The following is a 22104-nucleotide window of genomic DNA, read 5'->3' on the forward strand; positions in this document are numbered from 1 at the left end:
AAAAAGTTATTTAAGAAGGAATGATAATTTATTGTGAAAATATTTTATCAAGTATCCAAACTAGAGTAATCCAAACATGAATTCAAATACTTCTCTCCTATTGCCTAGAAAAAAAGATATGAAGAAAGCTAGGCCAGTCTGTATGAGACAAAAGAAAAGGAAATGATAGTGTTCCTCTATCTTATTCTCATATAAGTCTCAGAGGGGCCTAAACAAAAAAAAAATCCTTATAGATGGGGAACCAAAATGCTACCAAAAGCTTCTACTAAAAGCAGAAACAGCTACAGATGAGTAGCGTTCAGTGAAAGCTAAAGCCTCTGCTTTTTGCAACAAAATAGTCATCGTTGTCAGAGCATGGTCTTTTGAAATATAGTTGATTTTACACCAAGTTTCTATGGCCATGTCTACACTATCAAGCTTACAGCTATACCGATGCAGCTGTGCTGCTGTAAGATTGCTCATATAGCTCCTTTACGCCAACGGGAGAGAGTTCTACCGTCGACCACCTCAAAGAGCGGCAGCAGCTATGTCAGTGGGAGAAGCTCTCCCACCAACTTAGTGCTGTGCACACTATGCCAGTGAAACTTATGTCGCTCAGGAGTGTGTTTTTTCACATCCCTGAGCAATATAAGTTTTGCCAACAAAAGTGATAGTGTAGACATAGCCTAAAACATAGCAGTTTAAGCCATTTAACAATTCTCAAATTCAGACTACAATTAAATTTGAAATTATGTTAGCATATTTCTAATAAGAAGCACATTTAAGTGCAGTTTTCTAGGAAATTTCTTATCAGATTTCAAATCAACAAGGCCACACAGATTGGTGTCTCTCTAGTGGAGCTCTGAAGATTTTCCAATTCCTGAGTGCTCTGCTAAAATCTAGGGAATTCTCTCACTCATTCTCCCTAACTTGATATTAGGTTTTGGAGACACTAAAGAAAGAAGTTCTGTTGACATTAAAATGTTAGTTAACTCTCAAAATGATCATGAAAACAATCATGTCCAGCAAAAACTGAAGGAAAACAGCAAAGCTGGAAACTTACTATGAGCTGAACAAATTATGACTAAGAAACTGAATCACTTTACGTGCCAAACAGTACAAGGAGACTGAAGATAAAAGCTCAAAAGATGATTTAATCAGTGCACAGTGTCTAATATCTCAAATTCTGTATCCACTTGATCAAAGGTCCTGAGTTATAGAGGAAAAATTGTTGATTACAGGATTGTCATTAGCCTCGTAAGCATGCTACACCTATTACTGGGCATATCACTCATTTTAGCCACAAATATACACACACAAACCTGATATTATCTTCCAGATTTTAGCACCACAAATTAACATTAGAAATACTCAAATTGAGGTAATAGAAAACTTTAGCATATTTAAAAGTCAAGTCCCCATTATCAAGCAGCATCTTCTATTACTGTGTTATGTTCATCATTATGTACCCAATATATATTGCAAAGGCTAATGTCATATATTTGTGCTTTAGCAGGTTGGGAGTTGTGCTCATAAAAACATTTTCTAGATTAGGGGTCGGCAACCTTTCAGAAGTGGTGTGCTGAGTCTTCATTTATTCACTCTAATTTAAGGTTTCGCATGCCAGTAATACATTAACATTTTTAGAAGGTCTCTTTCTATAAGTCTGTAATATATAACTAAACTATTGTTGTATGTAAAGTAAATAAGGGTTTTAAAATGTTTAAGAAGCTTCATTTAAAATTACATTAAAATGCGGAGCCCCCCGTACTGGTGGCCAGGGACCCAGGCAGTGCGAGTGCCACTGAAAATCAGCTCACATGCTGCCTTTGGTATGCGTGCCATAGGTTGCCTACCCCTGTTCTAGATGCTGCCTCCACTGGGTTGATCGTTTTCCATGATGACCCTGAAAATGAAACATCCACTTGCAGAAGAATTTCTGTGCTGGAGAAACTGTCCATCGACTGTTCAACTGTTTAAAGTCAGAGCGGTCAATCCATCTAAAGTACTTATGGCCCATATTACTATGGTATCTGAGAGCTTGCGTGGTAGGGAAGTGCTATTATCCACAGTTTACAGACGGAGAACTGAGAATTAAGGACTATATCCACAAAGCTATTTAGGCACCAATGATGTTCTCAAAATACCTGTTCAGCTGCCGCCTATCTCTGTAGACACCTAAGTTTCTGCTGATAAACTCCCCGAGGCACCCAAGTTTCCACTGGTGGGCATGCACAAAACTGCTTAAGTGCCGACTGTGCAGAGCATGCCCCAGTACTGGTGGGATTCTCAGATCGGTGAAATGCCCAGTTTATCTCCCATGTGTGACGTGATCCTATAGGCATATGCTGAGCAGGCCTAGTCCATATGCAAGACAACAAGGGACTAATTTAGGGCATGCTGGCTAGCAAATGTCCCAAAATAGCCCAGTTGTTAAAGCATTCACCTAAGATGTAGAACACCCAGGTTCAAATCCCGACTCTGCCTAATTTGGAGCAGTGAGTTGAACCCAGGTCAACTGTATCATGGTGAGTTCCCTAACTGGGCTACTGAGTCAACCTCTCACTTTTGTTCTCTCTGACCAAATAAATATTTAATTATTTACAGAAAGTGTAACTGCTTCAGCAGAAGAGACTGAGAAAGTCTGCCCACAAATATTCAATAGTCTGGTAGTTATGCTATTCAAAGGGACTATGGGAAATCTGGATTCAAGTCCCTGCTCCAAATCAGGTGGAGATTTGAAAACAGGTTTCCCCACTGCCCAGGTGAGTGCCGTAACCCCATTGGTGCAATGGGGTCTTTCTCCCATGTAGTCTGAACTTCTGTATAACACAGGCCACTGAACTTCCCCCTAATAATTCCTCTAGATAAATTTTAGAAAAACATCCAATCTTGATTTTTAAGTGTCACTGCCAGCAATGGAGAATCCACCATGACACTTAAATTGTTCTAATGGTTATTTCCAAGGGCTGCCGTGGATTTTCCATCACTGGCAATCTTTAAATCAAGCATGGATGATTTCTATAAAAGATGCACTGTAGGAATTATTTTGTGGAAGATCTATAGCCTGTGTTATGCAAGAGGTCAGATTAGATTATCACAATGCTCTGCTGGCCTTAGAATCTACTGAAAGAGCTGACCTGACTTAGGTACTTAAATCCAGGAAAGGGTTAACAGTTGTGAATCCCAAGTGGTGATCAGTACCTTCCTCCAGCCTGAAGTTAGGGGCGTAACTTCCTGTGAGAGGCTGAGCCTAGACCTCACCCCTTCCCTCAGCATTTCCTACTAGCTAGCTTAGGTAGCTCCCCACTCAGCTTCCCAACTTCTGTGAATCCTTTTAGAAATCTAACTTTCTCCATACAATGTATGGGGAGCACTGGTGCCTAGCTCAGGGCTGTCAATTCTACTGGGAGGCAGGGTACCCAGGAATCAGGTATAAAGTATCAGAGAGGTAGCCGTGTTAGTCTGGATCTGTAAAAGCAGCAAAGAGTCCTGTGGCACCTTATAGACTAACAGACGTTTTGGAGCATGAGCTTTCGTGGGTGAATACACACTTCGACGGATGCATGTAGTGGAAATTTCCAGGGGCAGGTATATATATATGCAAGCAAGAAGCAGGCTAGAGATAACGAGGTTAGTTCAATCAGGGAGGATGAGGCCCTCTTCTAGCAGCTGAGGTGTGAAAACCAAGGGAGGAGAAACTGCTTTTGTAGTTGGCAAACCATTCACAGTCTTTGTTTAATCCTGAGCTGATGGTGTCAAATTTGCAGATGAACTGAAGCTCAGCAGTTTCTCTTTGAAGTCTGGTCCTGAAGTTTTTTTGCTGCAGGATGGCCACCTTAAGATCTGCTATTGTGTGGCCAGGGAGGTTGAAGTGTTCTACAAGTTTTTGTATACTGCCATTTCTAATATCTGATTTGTGTCCATTTATCCTTTTCCGTAGAGACTGTCCAGTTTGGCCGATGTACATAGCAGAGGGGCATTGCTGGCATATGATGGCATATATTACATCGGTGGACGTGCAGGTGAATGAACCGGTGATGGTGTGGCTGATCTGGTTAGGTCCTGTGATGGTGTCGCTGGTGTAGATATGTGGGCAGAGTTGGCATCGAGGTTTGTTGCATGGATTGGTTCCTGAGTTAGAGTTACTATGGTGCGGTGTGCAGTTACTGGTGAGAATATGCTTCAGGTTGGCAGGTTGTCTGTGGGCGAGGACTGGCCTGCCACCCAAGGCCTGTGGAAGTGTGGGATCATTGTCCAGGATGGGTTGTAGATCCCTGATGATGTGTTGGAGGGGTTTTAGCTGGGGACTGTATGTGATGGCCAGTGGAGTCCTGTTGGTTTCTTTCTTGGGTTTGTCTTGCAGTAGGAGGCTTCTGGGTACATGTCTGGCTCTGTTGATCTGTTTCCTTATTTCCTCGTGCGGGTATTGTAGTTTTGAGAATGCTTAGTGGAGATTTTGTAGGTGTTGGTCTCTGTCTGAGGGATTAGAGCAGATGTGGTTGTACCTCAGTGCTTGGCTGTAGACAATGGATCGTGTGGTGTGCCCGGGATGGAAGCTGGAGGCATGAAGGTAGGCATAGAGGTCGGTAGGTTTTCGGTATAGGGTGATGTTAATGTGACCATCACTTATTTGCACCGTGGTGTCTAGGAAGTGGACCTCCCGTGTAGATTGGTCCAGGCTGAGGTTGATGGTGGGGTGGAAGCTGTTGAAATCGTGGTGGAATTTTTCCAGAGAGTCTCCTTCCCTTGGGTCCAGATGATGAAGATGTCATCAATGTAGCATAGGTAGAGAAGGGGCGTGAGTGGACGAGAGCTGAGGAAGCGTTGTTCCAGGTCAGTCATAAAAATGTTGGCATATTGTGGGGCCATGCGGGTGCCCATAGCAATCCCATCTGTAAAATAATCTGTTAACACTGCATACATGCAAAATAGTCACGGTAGGTATAAAACCAACTCTGGTCCACTTCCTGAAACTATAAATGAATCTTTTCTCTTATGGGATTATGTAAGAGGAGAACAGAGTGAGACTTGATTTACGTCCTACTGGAATATAAAGTTAAAGCTAGCTATTTGTTAGTATATTTCAGAGGAAGTAACCAGTTTTGACTCTACCAATAGAATTCTTTATATTAGCAACTTCCCCTAGCATAGCTCAAAGGACACTAGGAAGATTAAAGAGGTACTTAGCCATGCCACTGCAGAATTTTAAGAGGCTTTCTTCTAAAAGCAGAACCTGCTCCATAACTTTTTCTTTCCTACTTGTTGCTACAAGTGTAGAGACTTGTGCAACTGCCACTTGATAAAATAATACTAAATTACCCCAAACTTTCCATTATAGCATTTCTTATCTTGATGGAGAGAGATAAAGGGAGGAATGCCACTTGCAGCCATAATCTAGGAGGTTGGTCTAGAACTTCCTACCTTTGAAACTATCAATCCCCCATTTCTGCATCACAGAGGAGACAAAGAGAGTCATCTGTTTGGGTGGGAGCCCAGCAGGACTTGCATTGGTGGCTGTGGTTGGCAGATTTTCAATTTGTCCTTCTTGATATAAATGAAGTAACAAATTAGTCAACTCCAGTGCTTTTTAGGAAAGTTTTCCTGAAGTTTCCCACTCAGAGCTGGGATAAAAGTGAGCCTAGAAAATAAGCCAGTATATGGTTAGCAGGACTGCTTAATTTCAGTGTAACAGAAGACCTTCACTCCTTTAATGATAAAGGTTAATTCTTTTTTTTAAGAGAACATTAACAAAATTCCATCAAGTAGCCTTGCTAAAATATTTATAATACTTAGCTAATAATACAATTACAAGTCCTTATGTGTATGAAATCCATTTTCTTACATGGATGTCGCATGAAACAATCTACTATCCATTTTTCTTATTACTTTGGATAGATGATTTTTCTCCTAGATTTTCTTCACAGCAGAAGGGTTGTATTACATTTAACAAAATAAAGTACCATCAACATATGGGCACATTTGGCCTGCTGTGCTTCCAAATATAGTTTTAAATAAGCAATTATATTACCTTTTTCTTGAACACAAATCTTAAAGGTGAAATGAGTTGCAAATGTTTGTGATCTTAAATTCTCCTTTCTGTGCTATATAAACTAAGTCTCAAAGTTCTTCTCAATCCAAAATCTCTCTCTGCTTCTTTTTGCATTAGAAAAAAAAAAAAAAGAGATCCTGGCTCTCACCCTTCTTGCAGGATGACTTTGGTGAGCTCTTAGGCAGACTGGAGTGGTGACACAGGATATATAATTGCAATGGTGACACAGGAAGAATAAATTGGGCCCTTCCCAGATCTTTTCTGATATATAAAGAATGCCTCAAAAAAAAAGTTTTCTGCTGGATGACTTTGGCAAAACCAGCCTGATATAATCACAGGTGGCTGAATCCTGATCTCTCAGTGCCTGAATGGGGAAGAGCTGTTGACAGTCTAAGATTCGACATCTCCTTCTCGCTTAATTATGTATTCTGCAAATGCTAATTCTGAATGTACTCTATATTTTCTCTCTCTACCTTATTATCCCTTTAAAATAATTATATTTACAAAAAGGCTGTCAGCAAAGTGGCAAAAAGCTACAGTAGTCTTATATTATACATTTCTTAAATGGCAATAGCGCAGATTAAAGCAGCCACAGGAGGAGAGGGGGAGATGTAAATTGATTAGTGATATAACTTCAAAAATATTTTGAAGACGTTAAAGAAGCAACAGTAGACACTGCTGCTTTGTGCTCATTCTTCACTTTCATTTCCTGTTCCTAGACAGCAGGAAACAGCTCACTGTATTGGGGGGGAAAAACAGGTTAAAAAATCCTAATCTTGGAAAATTTAGATCAGAGAATTATGTTACAACAAATTACTGTTTCTAAATTAAAAAAAAAAGAAAAAAGAACCTTACATAGGTTTACACCAGGGGTAGGCAACCTATGGCACAGGTGCCGATGGCGGCATGCGAGTTTATTTTCAGTGGCACTCATGCTGCCTGGGTCCTGGCCACCGGTCTGGGGAACTCTGCATTTTATTTAATTTTAAATGAAGCTTCTTAAACATTTTAAAACCCTAATTTACTTTACATACAACAATAGTTTAATTATATATTATAGACTTATAGAAAGAGACCTTCTAAGAACGTTAAAATGTATTACTGGGACGTGAAACCTTAAATTAGAGTGAATGAATGAAGGCTCGGCACACCACTTCTGAAAGGTTGCCGACCCCTGGTTTACACATTTGCTCAGGATAGAGTCGAGTGCTATTCTTTTATCAAACCCTAGTGTGATGGAATTTATTCCATTGATGAACTATTTAACAGGAAAATTATCTGATGGGCATGTAGCTGACCCAGTGAAGGGATTCATTAGCTGAATTACAAGACAAACACATAAAGCAATGAAAAGTTATAAATGCAAGAGATATCTGCTATTCATCATGGGTCTTGTAAAAGCTGTGAAAGATGCGTCTCACTGCTAAATCATTTGAGATTTAAATGAAATTGCACTCATTTAGCTCAATTTTTCATGAATGGTTCTGAGGCACAAGTCCATGACTCTCAGTCCTAGAGCCTCAGGAGAACACAATATTTAGTTTTACGTATCAATTTGAAAGTCTGGCTAGAGGACCACCAACTTTTGCATCTGTCCAGGACTCAGATCTGATAGCAGGAGCCTGAACCCTAACATAAAACACTGGATTTCTGATAATAACCTGCAGGTTTAATACCTCTTGAATGTACAACATTCGAGGTAAATATTTAACAACTACAGGTGAAATCCTGGTCCTGTGGAAGTTAATGGGAGTTTAGCCATTGACTTCAATGGGCCAGGAAAGAATCCTAAGTATTTAAACTAAATGAAGTAACATAATAGATGTTAACTGTTCATAATTTTAGCGTAAGCACAAAGGGCCACATTATGCGTGGAAAACACCCTGTGCAACCTCATGATTTGCATGGAGTTCAGTCAGCACAGAATTTGGCCCCAAGTCTTTTCTCCACTCCATGCAAAATCCCCCACAATGGTCTTTCATGGAAGAACACCTATGAACCTTTTCCCCTTGCAAGATTATAAACACACAGAGAATCACACCAATATTCTAAAGAATTTAAGATTCTTGACTTAAATTTTGAATATAAGTAACTCAGCACATTGTATTCCTCATTTTGCTATTTTGCTCCAAAAATTACCTCATCTTCTCTGTGCTTCTCCAATATGTTGGTTACTCCCTCAAGAACTACCCATCTTGGGTTTGTTGAATAGTGGGGTAATGTACTCTATAGGGAGTGACTTCTAAAGCGCACTAACATGTTGCACATTAACTGGTCAACATAGATGCTATAAGTATACTCAATGTTCCCTAGTATGCTTTAATGTAGTGCTGTTTGAAATAGTACTATGTTAAGTGAACTAATGAATTTTTAGTGAGCACCAGCAGGGTCTACACTGACTAATTCATGTGCAACACACAGTGCACTGTAGAAATCACACACTGTAGTGCACCTTTAAATCCTCACTGTGTTGACAAGCCCTTAGAGTGATATCAGAATATCCTTTTGAGCACTTACAGTAGGACAGACAAAAATCAAGTACAATTTGATTGAAGAGTTCTCTTTTCTTTTCCAGACTCCTATTTTACAAGTGGCTTATCCAGATTCCTTGGCTGCTAATTATCATCATCCTCTGGTTGAAAATTTTTCTCCATCTCCAGTTTCCCTCATCTGTGCTAAAAAATTCCTCCTCCATCACCACCAGCAATGGCTCTCAACCTTGGACTCAAATCCTCGATTCCACCTCCCACACAATGAATCCATGCTAGCTCCTGAATTCCACAGTCTTGCACCATGCTCTCGTGTGGTTTGTCTTCTCTCACCTATTTTCTGTGCATTTTCTTTCACTTACCTTTCTATCATCTTTTTTCTTTTCTGACCTCTGTCTGACTTGTGCATTTTTCTGCCTTTATTTTCTATTGGTTTTTTTTGCTGTTGCTTTTTATCTGGTTTCTTTGTTCTCCATCTCCTTCCACCCACCTCCAGTCTTCTCCATTCTTCCATACCTCTGCTAACTGGGAATTCTCCCTCCCTGTCCACTGCACTGCACAGTGCTGGTCACTACAGGCTGTCTGTTGCCATAGAGACAGCAGGCAGTGTAGCCGGTACCACTGGTATGTACAGTTACCTGGGGAAAGAGAGAAAATATGCAGCCCTTAACTGAGTATGGTGCCTGCCACGGTGACTGAGGTGCCAGTCAGTCTGCTTGTTCCTTAGCTGCCGGGGCCGCTTTGGGCAACAAGGGCTCTAGGAGAAGCCAGGGTCCCCTGCCACTCCCAGGAGTCGGAGGTGGATCCCTGGTTGGGCGGAGGGTCCAGCCGCAGCGATACCCCCGTGAAGCACCATTGCAGACACATAGCCTGACATACGTCCTTTGCCTAAAGCCCCTTTCCCCTCTGGTGCTGGGGGGCTCCTCTTTTTTTGATGCTTCTTAGGTACCGATGAGGGGGAATGGTGCTGGGCAGAGCGTGGGGTCCGAGCTGGAGGGCTCCAATGCAGGATGAAGCATAGCCTCCATGAGGAGGACCATCAAAGGGATATTCCTGCTCTTTCTGGGTTCTAGGGCTAAAGTGTTTCCAGTTTCTGCACTTGTCCTTTCTATGGGACTCCTCCACGAACTTCAAATAGCTGTCATTGGGGTCACTTATAGGCATTGGCCTGTTGCATGACGAGCATGATGTGAAGTTGATAGAGCGGGGCATACTCTGCTCCAGGGCGAAGTGCCAGATGGGACTCAACTACCAAACTAACCTAACACTTAACTCAGTGGTCTCCAACCTTTTCCGGGTGGTGGGCGCCAGACGACGAGCCACCGAGGACCGTGGTTGGCGGACAAGCATCCGCCGAAATGCCGCCGAGAAGCAGCAACATCAAGAGGCGTCGCCGCCGAAATACTGCCGAAAATCAGCGGCATTTCGGTGGCGACGCCTCTTGATGACGTCACTTTTCGGCGGCATTTTGGCGGATGCTTGTCCGCCGGCCAGTACGCAGGCACACATAGATGCCCCAGTGGGTGCCATGGCGCCCACGGGCACCACGTTGGGGACCACTGACTTAACTTAATGGCTAACTAAGTACCTACAAAGTATATACAAAAAAAGATATACGATGGGCTGTAAAGAACCGCTAACGATATTGCAATGCTAGACGAGGTGTTTGACAAACTGCCACGGGCGGTAAGAAGGAACTGAGCAAGCGTAGGGTCAGCAGTACCTAATATACCAGTGCATAAGCACGACACTCAAGGTGGTGCCACAAGTGACCCTACGGATACTGCTAAGGCAAAAATCTCTGACAACTGTGCACGTGGGCACACACACCTAGAATGGAATTGACATTAGCAAGCACTTGAAGAAGAAAAAATATTAAATGCACAAGTACAAAATGGCGAATAACTGGCTAGATGGTAGTACTGCTGGAAAGGACATGGGAATTAGTGGATCACAAATCAAATATGAGTTAATGTTGCAAAAAAGACTAATATCATTCTAGGGTGTATTAACAAAAGCACTGTATGCAAGACACAGGAAGTAGTTGTCCCGGGTACTTGGCACGGGTGACACTTCAGCTGGAGTATTGGGTCCAGTTTTGGGCACCACACTTTAAGATGTGGACAAACTAGAGAGACTCCAGACTCCAAAGGAGAGCAACAAAAATGATACAAGGTTTAGAAAACCTGCCCTATGAGAAAAGGTTAAAAAAACTGGGCAAGTTTGATCTTGAGAGCCGTATGGCAATAGCTAAAGAATCACAAGAGTTTTACAGTTGTCACTGCTGCTCAAATTCTTCACTTCTCGTGAGGGTATTGTTTCCCTCTGAATCTCAGCTGGTACTTTACATTGCCCCCTCCCACTCTGAACATTTACATATTCCAACCTCATTTTTCCACAGAATTGTTATGTATATTTTGATTGAGGGTTTGCATTTTCCTGCAAGCTCTAAGGTCTTTTCTATACTAGAAAAATCACACTGTTTTAACTAAAATGATTAAAAGAAATTATCTAGTTAAACTGGTGCAACCCTTTAACTAGACACACAAACTAAATCAATTTAAAAATAAATATGGTTCAACTTTTCTAGAATAGACGAGGCTTAACACCTCATGGCTTCTGCAGCATCTCATGTTTTTTTAAATGCTGAAGATTTTGCTGCACCATAAGTAAACACACATTTTGTCTTTTCCCTATTCACTTGGTATTTTTTCACTTTTAATATTAACAAATCAAATTGCCTTTTTGTAGAATTATACCGTAGTGGTAAATGAGAATGCTGGAACCTACACTGCCTCTTTTGAAAATGGATGAACTGTAGCCATCATAAGACTTCAGCTTTAATGTGCTTAGTCATAAAAGAATGACTTCTACTGAAAATCATCAGCTCGCTACATTTTCCATAAGTACGCCTTCGTTTTTAAAAATCCTATGCCAAGGAAGTTTAAAACAGGAGATTGCATTTACACAATGCACTATATTAAGGAACCTTTTTTCTTGTGTAGTACAATATTGCAAAAATGCTGCTATAATTAGGAGATGGAATTTTCAGAAGCTTCTCAAACATTTAAAATTATGATAAGCTAGAAAATTTGACACACGTCTTGCTAAATGTACCCTCTAAAATAGTTTATCCTCACTGAAAAATAAAAACCTTATTGTTAAAATGACTCTTTAAATTTAGGTTAAAACCTAATGTCAATATAAATGTTTTCCTTTACATCTTTTTTAAAATTCAGACTAAGGGCTTGTCTAGACAAACAGTTACTGTGCAGCAAGATGGACTGTACATCTACAGAACTCCAGCATGTTGCGCACTAACTTTTCACCCAGACCCTGATGCATTAAAAGCTCCCTAGTGTATTTGCATACTGCTCTTATTCTCCATTCTCCTGATATAAGACAGAATTTTAAATGTTGGCAGTATGCACTTACTAACTGCCACTTTAGGTGGCAAAGTTCAACACTTAGACACCATTGAGAGTTTCAAAACTCCCTATTCAGCTGCCACCTAACCCCCATGGCTCCCTATTCAGGTGCCTAAACCCCCATGGCTCCTAAATTTCTGCAAGTGGGTATATGCAAAGCTGCCTTAAAGTCCTTATGCTGCTGAGCTTTTTGGAGCTCTAGCATGCACCTACGTCCTGGCAGGATTCTCAAAATTAGATGGGTTTCTACTGGATCAGGCCTTCCACAAAAGATAATCAGTGAGGAGCAGGCTGGGAATTTTTGAGGCCAGGCTATTGGGTATTCTGGGGTGAGTCTCTCTCAGTCTCTCCTGTTGTATAAACACTTTGTATAAACAAACATTTCTTGGAGCAAAGACATTAACTCTCCCATGTTCCAGGTCAGAGCTCTCACCACTGGGCTACTGTTTTTGTTTTTTTTTAAAATAGGACTGAAAGCAAAGTCCCAGGCTCATCTGATGAGTTCACTAGAGGCTTTAGTAAGTCAGATTAAAGCTTCAAATCACCTCTCTGATTTTTTAAAGTGACCCCTCTGGTTTTTATAGTAATTTTTCATGTAATTCTTTCAAGACTAGTTCAATGTAACCTTTTAATTGTGGATACTTGTGTACAACTAGTTTCTAATATTAGAATATAATTAAATTTGATCTTTTCAGCTATTTCCTGCTACTTTATGGAAAGTATTATGTAAAATAGCAGTAATAAGCTTGTAAATGGGGAAAAGTCTAACATGACAGGTTTTGAAAAATGCTACTCAATACTGTAATAGAAATACACTATCCAGGGAGACAGCTGTGAGCCCTGGAAAATTTAAACACAAAAGGATATTAATCTGATAGAAGTGAAAACCTAGTTTTACCTTCTATGTATTGGAAATATCCACCAACTTACATTGTGTAGAAGACTGACTGGTTAGGGATTAGTGGTCAAAACCTATATGAATACTGATTGTCCCATTGACAAATTACTAAAAAGCAGATCAAGACCAGACAGTACTTCTAACAACTTTCTGATTCTGTTTTTTTCAGTGGCAGTTTCATATAGTATATGTGCACTGATATAACAACTCCAATACAAATGCCATTGCAAACAAGATTTATTTTAATTTGGATTTAACTTTTCTTTCAGCATTATCATAATAACTTTGTTCTTTTAACAGCAGGTTGTCAAAAACACCTAAGGAAAAATATCGTACACTGAAACTGCTCTGTTCCTCTGGCTCTCAGTGTTTATGAAGTTTAGATAACATTTGTTAAGTGCATTGAAATTCTCCAGTAAAAAGCATGTTAGAAGCAGAAAGTATTTTTACATCTAATTCTTAATGCTATATCCAAAGATTATGCCAGTCCCACTTTTCCAAACATGTGAATCAAGTTACTGAAGTGTCAACAATATTAATAATGTAACACATTAATAATAACTAATTCATTGGAGCAGAGACTTGAACTTTGCACCTCCCACCTACAAGTGAGTACCTGAACAACCAGGCTACAATCACTCTCATGTATAGTACATGCTCCCCATTCTTACGATATTTGGTATAAAGTCCACCTTTTAATTGGTATAAAGTCCACCTATGTACTCCTGGTGCAGACATCTTATTAATTACTATTACTGTAGGTATTAACTTAGAGCTTGACATTTTAAAAATGCCATACAAGCATTAACTAAACACCATCAAGGATTTTTCATTCATGTTAGAGACACATCCTTCAGTCAAACTCTTGAAAGGAGTGATTTTTTATTCTGAAAGGTAATCTGAATTTTAACTAGTTCAACCATCTCAAAATTGTATCATTATCTTCACAGATAATAAGGATTACCATTAATTGCCTGGACAAATAAACTGGGTAACACTTTCAGTTTGCTGCATTGATTTACAGATCAAATGCCTTTGAGATCAAAGCTATGATACAAAGATTGGATGCTTTATAAACTAAAAAAATCACAAGTTACAATTAGAGAATAATTTTAACTGCTAATTTGTCAAACTCTAAGAAGCTTTTACAGTATCATCTTTTACTAAAATGACAGCGTATATCTCCAGCAAAATAAAAATACATTAATCTTCTATTGTATTTATACAGAGGGAGAGAAACAAACATGGATAATATAGCCAGGTAACTATGAAGTAATACACACACCAACAGATTGTGATGACATCATGAAAGTAATGTTTGAGTGGTTTGTGATGTCAGATCTTGAAACATGTGACAGCCTTCCTAGTTTGCTTGTGCTGTGATTGAAGGAAGATTTTCACAAGTATAAACATTTTGACTGAAACAACATGTAAAAACTGTTCATTTGGTCTGACTTCTCCTGCATTCTATTTTTTTTGTAAGTTAATGTTTCTCTAAGAAACAGAATATCAGAAGGAACAGGTTTTTTAGATGTTACATAAACTTACAGTTTGATTTCAAGTGAAGACCAGTAGGATGATGATGATGAGTAATAAGTAAGAGGCAGAGGCTGAAAATCAGATATTTGCTAGTCAGAGGAATAAATCTACTAGCTAAAAGCAGCAATGAGGGTCTTTGAGTGGGGTTTGATGAGGGTACCCAAGTGAGCAGCACTCCCAAATGCTTGGAAATGGGGTACTTAGTATTTCTCAGAATGCTGACCTTGGAATCTACTAAAGGACTCAAATGCTCATATGGCCTTGGCTTACAGATGTGATCAATCTGAAGCCTCCTCTCCCACATACCAAAGGTTGGTGGGACTAAGCAAAAGCCTTGTTCTCTTTCCTCCACTTTCCCTGCCCCAGCTATTAAGAGGGAGGGGGAGCTTCATTCTCTCCTTCAGCCTCTCCTCTACACCCATCTGGCTGCTGGAAGGAAGGAGCATCACTCTTTCCCAGTTTTCCTCAGATGCTGCAAAGCAGAAACTGTTCTCTTTTCTTCCTATTGAGAAAGGAGTTTAAGCATTCCTCTCCACCCCCATTCTTAAAAGTTGGAAAAAAAAAGACAAAGCTTTGCATTCTCTTCATTTGCTCCCTCCCTGACACAAAGTTACCTGCATACCACCGCAGTTGCTCACAGCTTTTATTTTGAGCTTCAGGATTAATGAGGTTATCGTAATCTCACACACCATCACTGGTATTACATAATAAGCACCATCAACATGCTTGGCATTAAAGAAACAGAGGAAAATGCTGTCTTCTTGCAGCATCAATCAATATAGCAAGTGAGTTGAAATACATGATATCAGGTCTAACATCCAGTAACTTTCTAGGTCTGCATTGTGTGTCAGATCCAGAAGTGCACACACACAGTACTCCTGCATTTGTGCATACAGTTATGCACATCTATAAACGTTTGAAAAGAAGGCCCATAAACCAGTGTTTGAAGGGTCAATTGTGAAGTGACAAAAGGTTTTGTTTTTTTTTGTAAGTGACCTATATTTGATTGTCACCGATATACTTTGCAGAAGTTTTAAGGAGGTTATGAATGAAGAAAGGGAGATCACACCACCTTTATCCTGTTGCTCAGCATCATTGTTTGCCTTCTTCTGTCCGTGCCTCTTATTCTGTATCTCCTCTGCTGCCTCATCCTTCCTCTTTCTATTCCTGCTCCCTGGTCTCTCTTTCCTCTCCTATGTAATACTCTCCTCACTCTTTCCCACTTCACTGATACTATATAAGGCTCTTCTACTCCAATTTCAGGAATTTCCAGTTCGTAACACATGCCTATTCTCATAGTGTAACACTGACAGACCCCAGTCGTCAGGAGGCAGGATCAAACCTGGGACTTCTGAAGCTTAGTGTATGAGCCTCTACTGCAAGAGCTAAAAGCCATAGGACTCTTAGCTAAGGTTGTAGCTGACTCATTAATCTCTAGATAGCCTAGGTGCCACTAGCGGGGGACACAGCACCACATCAAGCAGACAGGGGTTACAAAAGCACATTTACATTTCCAAGCCATTGTTTTTTGGGAGTGACAGGAGCAGGGCCGGCTCCAGACCCCAGTGCGCCAAGTGCGCGTTTGGGGCGGCATTTTGGCGGCAGGCGGCTCCGGCGGACCTCCCGCAGTCATGCCTGCGGGAGGTCCACCGGAGCCGCGGGACCAGCGGACCTCCCGCAGGCATGACTGCGGAGGGTCCGCTGGTCCCGCGGCTCCGGCGGACCTCCCGCAGGCATGACTGCAGAGGGTTCGGTGGTCCCGCGGCTCGGGTGGACCTCCCGCAGGCATGCCTGCGGATGCTCCACCGGAGCCGCGGGACCAGCGCACCCTCCACAGGCACATCTGCAAGAGGTCCCCCGGAGCCGCGGGACCAGCGACCAGCAGCACGCCCCCTGCGGCATGCCGCCGTGCTTGGGGCGGCCAAATTCCTAGAGCCGCCCCTGGACAGGAGAATGAACCACATCACTGAAAGCAAAACATCATGAGCAAGAGGAAAACTGGAGAAATTAAGGCTGGAGATGCCTGACCTGGGGAGGTAACATTACTCACAGGTCAAAAGTTAAAATGCTAAGGCAGTCATAGGCAGAGCTGCCTGGGGGTGGGGGGGTGGGGGAAGTGGGGCAATTTGCCCCAGGCCCCACAGGGGCCCCCACGAGAGTTTTTTGGGGGCCCTGGAGCAGGGTCCTTCACTTGCTCCAAGGGCCCCAGAAAACTCTCACGGGGCCTGGGCCCCCGGAGCTTCTTTCGCTCCGGGTCTTTGGCGGCAGGGGATCCTTCCGCCCCGGAACCCACCGCCGAAGTGCTGGGTCTTCGGCGGCAATTTGGTGGCAAGACCACCCCAGGCCCCCTGAATTCTCTGGGCGGCCCTGGTCATAGGAAGAGTCCAAAAAACCACGAGGGCAATCTCCTGATGGAAGTTTGAAGCACTGAATAGTGGTGTGAACAGAGCAAAAATGGTAGGCTCCCCATCCTTTCTTTCAGCACTCCAGCCCCTGAGCTGCTTCAACAAAGCTGCTTTCCCCTGCCCTCCTCCAACTGCCTCACAGCTGCCTAAGCAGCAGCTCTGCTCATTGGGGATTTACCTTTCAAACACAGAAATCTGAAGTAAAGTAATATAATTATTATGCAATGTCCTTTCTCTGACTCTTTTTGGATTGTCTGTAGAGCTGGACAGAGAAAGGTAATTCTGTTTTGCAGAAGATTTTGATATTTTGAAATGTGGATTCATTCTGATTCAGAACAGAAATCAAAAATTTCTGAATTCTCTGTGAAAGGGAAAGGAGCCCCAGCTCTGGGGCAGTCTGCCTGGCAGGCTGCCTTGTAACCATAGACCCTAGAAACCCTGGGGCAACAGGATGTCTGGGAGCTACGGAGTCAGGGCTCTCAGGACTTCTATGCCCTTGGCTGCTGTGGATCCAGGAAGCCAGGGCTCCCCAGCAGCCCTCTTGGTGGCAGAAAAACAGGCAGGTTTCCATCGAACCTTTGGCAAAACTGAACAAACTCCATGAAGTGTTTCAATTTTGACAAACTGGCAAATTCTGCTGAAAAAATGTTTTGTCAGAATTTTTCTGACTAGCTTTAGCTGTCAGTCTTGGGCAAAGAAAGCCCAGTTACTGCAGGAGTGTGATCCAAAGATGGCCTTAGTATGCTGCTGCAGAGCCGAAGGAAAATGTACAACTGCGAGGATATTAAATCTGTGGCTCTTAAGTATATGCAGCTTTTTAGGCCCTGAAGACATTCTGAACTCAAATGGGAGTTCATGCACTGGAGCACCAGGCAGAGTAAGCTGGAAGCTGACTGCAAAAAGCTCCTCACAAGAAGGTTTGATGGGACAGTCAATCCCAAGTATTCAAAAATCAGGACTCCTCAATGATAATGAAACTGTCTTAAAAATCATGAGATTTTTATTTGCCTTCTGGGTTTTGAGCCTTTAGAGTTAAAATTTATAAGTAGTTTTCCTGAACTATATGGGCTGCTAGATGGCTGCTTGCTTTTTATCTTTTTAAATGGAAGTTGAGATACTCATATACTGAGAATTACTCATGGAGCTGGGGCTTTAAGAAAAAACACCAATATCACAAGATGCATGATAACATCACAAGAGCTGGCAACACAGCATTTAGCAAACAGGCTGAAGCCACTTAGGGTATGTCTACACTGCACAGTAAACCAAGGCTCAGACTCAAGTTTAAGCCTAACCCCCCCACACAGAAAGCCAGATCCCAAGCCTACCACTCCAATCCCTTCACACCACTCCAAACCACCAAGAATTAGTGAGGGTGAAGAAATGCTGGAAGGAAGGAGAAAGAATATGCTTTGTAGGAAACTTTTAGAGATTTTTAAGATGTAGTTATAATCCCCACCCCTCCTGCCCACACTCACAAAGGCTTATGCCGTAGAGCAGGGGTAGGCAACCTATGGCACGCGAGCTGATTTTCAGTGGCACTCACACTGCCTGGGTTCTGGACACCGGTCCAGGGGGCTCTGCATTTTAATTTAATTTTAAATGAAGCTTCTTAAACATTTTAAAAACCTTATTTACTTTACATACAACAATAGTTTAGTTATATATTATAGAGACTTATAGAAAGAGACCTTCTAAAAACATTAAAATGTATGACTGGCACACGAAACCTTAAATTAGAGTGAATAAATGAAGACTCGGCACACCGCTTCCGAAAGGTTGCCGACCCCTGCAGTAGAGAGTTTGATTTAACAGGTGTGGGGATATGAAAAATAGTATCAATTTTCTTTAAACTCTCTGAAAGATTTGTTAAGTATTTTCCCTGCTAAGTATGTTGTATATACAGAATACATCTTGGCATGGTATAATGGTTTTTATCAGCACTCATCTGAGATGACATATTATTCCCTCATGGCTTTGCCACACGAGTAGCATGGTTACCTCAAATACATACAGATAAAGCCTTTTTACCCAGCACCATGTTCTCCATATGCACAAAACACACACACACACTTTATTTTCATTTTATATATAAATGCAACATTCATCACTTGTAATCAGTATTACTAAAATATATAAGCAGCATTTAGTCAATGAGACTGTAAGCGTGATGCACAAAAGGAAGATGAACTAAATGATCTGGACTGATTCTATTTTCACAATCACTTATCAAGATCTTTCGACATACCAAAGAAAAATAATCTGAAACTAACTGACAATACATTAATAATGCAGCATCACTACAGCCAGAACAGCACACACTTAAAACTTTTCCTTAATCAGAGAATTTCATTTACATTTTTCCAAATTAAATTTAATACTTCCCATTTCCTGATAGTAACTAAAACATTACCTGATGATATTTCTTCAGAATGTTGTGCATTTCTGCTACATCTTCACTTGTTATAGTTTTGATGACATATCTTTTGTCATATGAGGTGTGAAAACGGGCACCACTTCGTGCTTGAGAATCATTAGCAAGTGGAGCACTTCTTGTCAAGGAATTCTGCCACATTAATTAAAAAAGGGAAAACATGTCAGACAAAAATACACAGTGTAGTTGAAATGCATGCAGTACATTCAAATTTTTTTTCTATTCTCTTACCTAACATTTGCACCTTGGCTCAATTCTACCAAAATGCCAATCGGCTGCTAGCTTGGCTGAATGGTCATTTACTTCACAAAATATTTTGCAAAGAGAAAAACACCAGTGTCCACCAATATTTAAATGATATTTCTGAAGTAAATTTACATTGATCTTGTACTCTTTATTTTAAAAACAGTTAGCTTTTGGAAGAAAATTAAATAGGGAATAAAACAGTTGGAATACAATAGTACACCACAAATGCACATACAAAATGAATCAGTTGGAGCACTGTCATATTAAAATTAATTAATGCCTGAGACAGTGTAATCTAGCATACAAAGCATGAGATGAGAGTTAGAATTCCTTGGTTCTAATCCCAACTCTACCACTGATTCAATGTGTGGCCTTGGGCAAGTTACATGCAGTCTCTGTTTCCTCTTCTGTAAAATGAGGGTACCTCCCTCCCTTCCTCAAAGGGGGAGTTCAGAGGATTAGTTAATTTTGTATAATACTTTAAAGATACAAAGTGTTCCAGGATTAGCAGGTGTTATTAGACTGATGCTTGTGTGACCTCAAACTACAACAGGGTAAAGAATTCTCTTGCATTTTAGGGAAAACAAATGAGTAGTCAGGTCAGCATTACTTTTACCTTTAGGACTGGCAAAATGAAAACGATATAGTAAAATTCAACACATACAGTGTACCATTGGCTGAAAATAACTTTAGATATAAATGTTTATAGTAGTTAGACTATACCAGGCACAGTACCTAACAATTTAAAAAACTTACATAAATAATAAATAATAATAATAATAATGAAATTACAACATGTAACAAGAACATACAATACCACTCCTACACCCTATTTAAATCTCCACAAAATTAGACTTTACTCCAAAAAGACTAAATCAAGTTAGGTAGGAGTTCTTGGAATGTATTCAGAGATTGTACCACTTTTGGGTTCATAAAGCCTGCAGTCCAGTCCCCACTTTGCTTACTATTAGCTACAATGGAAAGAAATCCAACCCCTAACTCTTTGCACAGAATGCCATTCTACTCAACAAATGCTGCTACAAACAAAAACCACCCCCATTCCCTTTAAATATATGATGAATTCTTACAATATATTGGTTCTCTGGAAAAAAGCTATTTGCACAGAAAATTATATTAAAACTTTGTATACAATATACTTATGCAACTTTCAACTGCAAATCCTTAAGTGGTGATAGTCCCAGCAAATATCTTGTCGTAGTACTCTTAAAACAGGCAGAATAATTACAGTAGCAACACAGTACAATGTACTTTAATCTTTCAATATAGCACATTGTTGAAAGAGTCAGAGACAGATGTAGGATCACACTGCAAGAATGAGAATATTTTCAGAAAGTTATTATAATCACGCTCATTCCACACGAACAAGGGGCCAAAACCACAAAGGTTTATTTTAAAAGAATCATCTTCTATTTGGCATGGAGGTCCCTTTAGTGGGGCAATTATCTCTGCTTCTTACTACATTAAATACACAATATACTGTGTGCCAGAAAACACATCAATGGCTCAACACAGCAAAATACAACCTCTGGTAGAAATATAATGGCTGTTTATGTCAGACCTATTGTTGAGGCTGTACACAGTAATGGCAGTGTAAATGAAAGGTATTTCTTGTTCTAATTTACTGCAGAAACCACCAAAAAGGAACAAACTTTCCAATCTTACTGAAACACTGAGGAATATGTACTGTACATTTTAGTGAAACTGTGATTTATACATCAGTGTGTTTGAGCACTGCATGGATCCAAATCTGCTCGTAGGAGAAACACATACTAGTCCCTTGGACTTTGGAGCCATGCATATTCTGCATGACTCCAGAGGCAGTATTTGGCTCCCAAGTTAGAAGTGCTCAGTGAAGATGCCATTTGTTAGCCAGGTTATGTAATTCGTAAAGAGGCATAGGAATGATGATGGTGCTGATTCAGGACAGCACTTGAGCACATGCTTAACTTTAAGAAGGTGCATAAATCCCATTGACTTCAATGGGCCTTTAACACACACTTACATTCGATCCTGAACTGAGGAGGCTTTCCTGAATCAGGGCCTAAATACTAAATGAAAAAAGGTTTTCCACAAGGTTTCTTTATTCGGTCAAGTAAGGACTGGCAAAAACAGTGAGATACCAAATATAAATGTAATGCTCAACTGGAATGAAAGTACTTATAACATGGAGTGTGGGAGAAAAATAGAAAATTTTTGCCTATTTAAAAGAAAAACCAAAAAAAACCCCAAAAAACCAGAACCGAGCAGACACAGTTAGCTGGGGTTATCCCGACAACTGTGATGAAACAACTGCATGGTGATCCCTTCCACTGTCTTCTTCATACAGATATAGGATGCTGATGATACGCTAGGGCACTCAATGTCCCTTTCCTCTCCTGTGATCCAAAGAGACCTTTGGGGCGGCCACTGATGGCCCAATTCCCTCTCTGCAGGGGGAAGGATCTCGAAGACCCCACTTCCCCAAGTGGAGATTCCTCAGAACAGGCAGGATAGGCTTTGCACACCATGTTCTGAGTCACTGTTTTAAATAGAATGGAAGCCTGCAAGTTTATGTATTGCTGCGGCTCATCCACTTTCAGATGTTCCACCCTCTGCACTTCCCTCCCTGTTCCT

At 40.9% G+C, this 22104-nt stretch overlaps 1 protein-coding gene across 4 annotated transcripts in view; it reads right to left on the minus strand.

The window, feature by feature from the left end:
* PIP4K2A (phosphatidylinositol-5-phosphate 4-kinase type 2 alpha) overlaps nt 1-22104 on the minus strand; it is a 188132-nt gene that overhangs the window by 47718 nt on the left and 118310 nt on the right. For all 4 annotated transcript variants that reach the window (XM_045006242.1, XM_045006244.1, XM_045006246.1 and 1 more), the window contains one exon: nt 19204-19356. In XM_045006242.1, the coding sequence (XP_044862177.1) occupies nt 19204-19356 (153 nt within the window). The remainder of the gene's footprint in view (nt 1-19203; nt 19357-22104) is intronic.

The sequence above is a fragment of the Mauremys mutica genome, chromosome 2 (assembly GCF_020497125.1).
Source record: "Mauremys mutica isolate MM-2020 ecotype Southern chromosome 2, ASM2049712v1, whole genome shotgun sequence".
Lineage (NCBI taxonomy): Eukaryota > Metazoa > Chordata > Testudines > Geoemydidae > Mauremys > Mauremys mutica.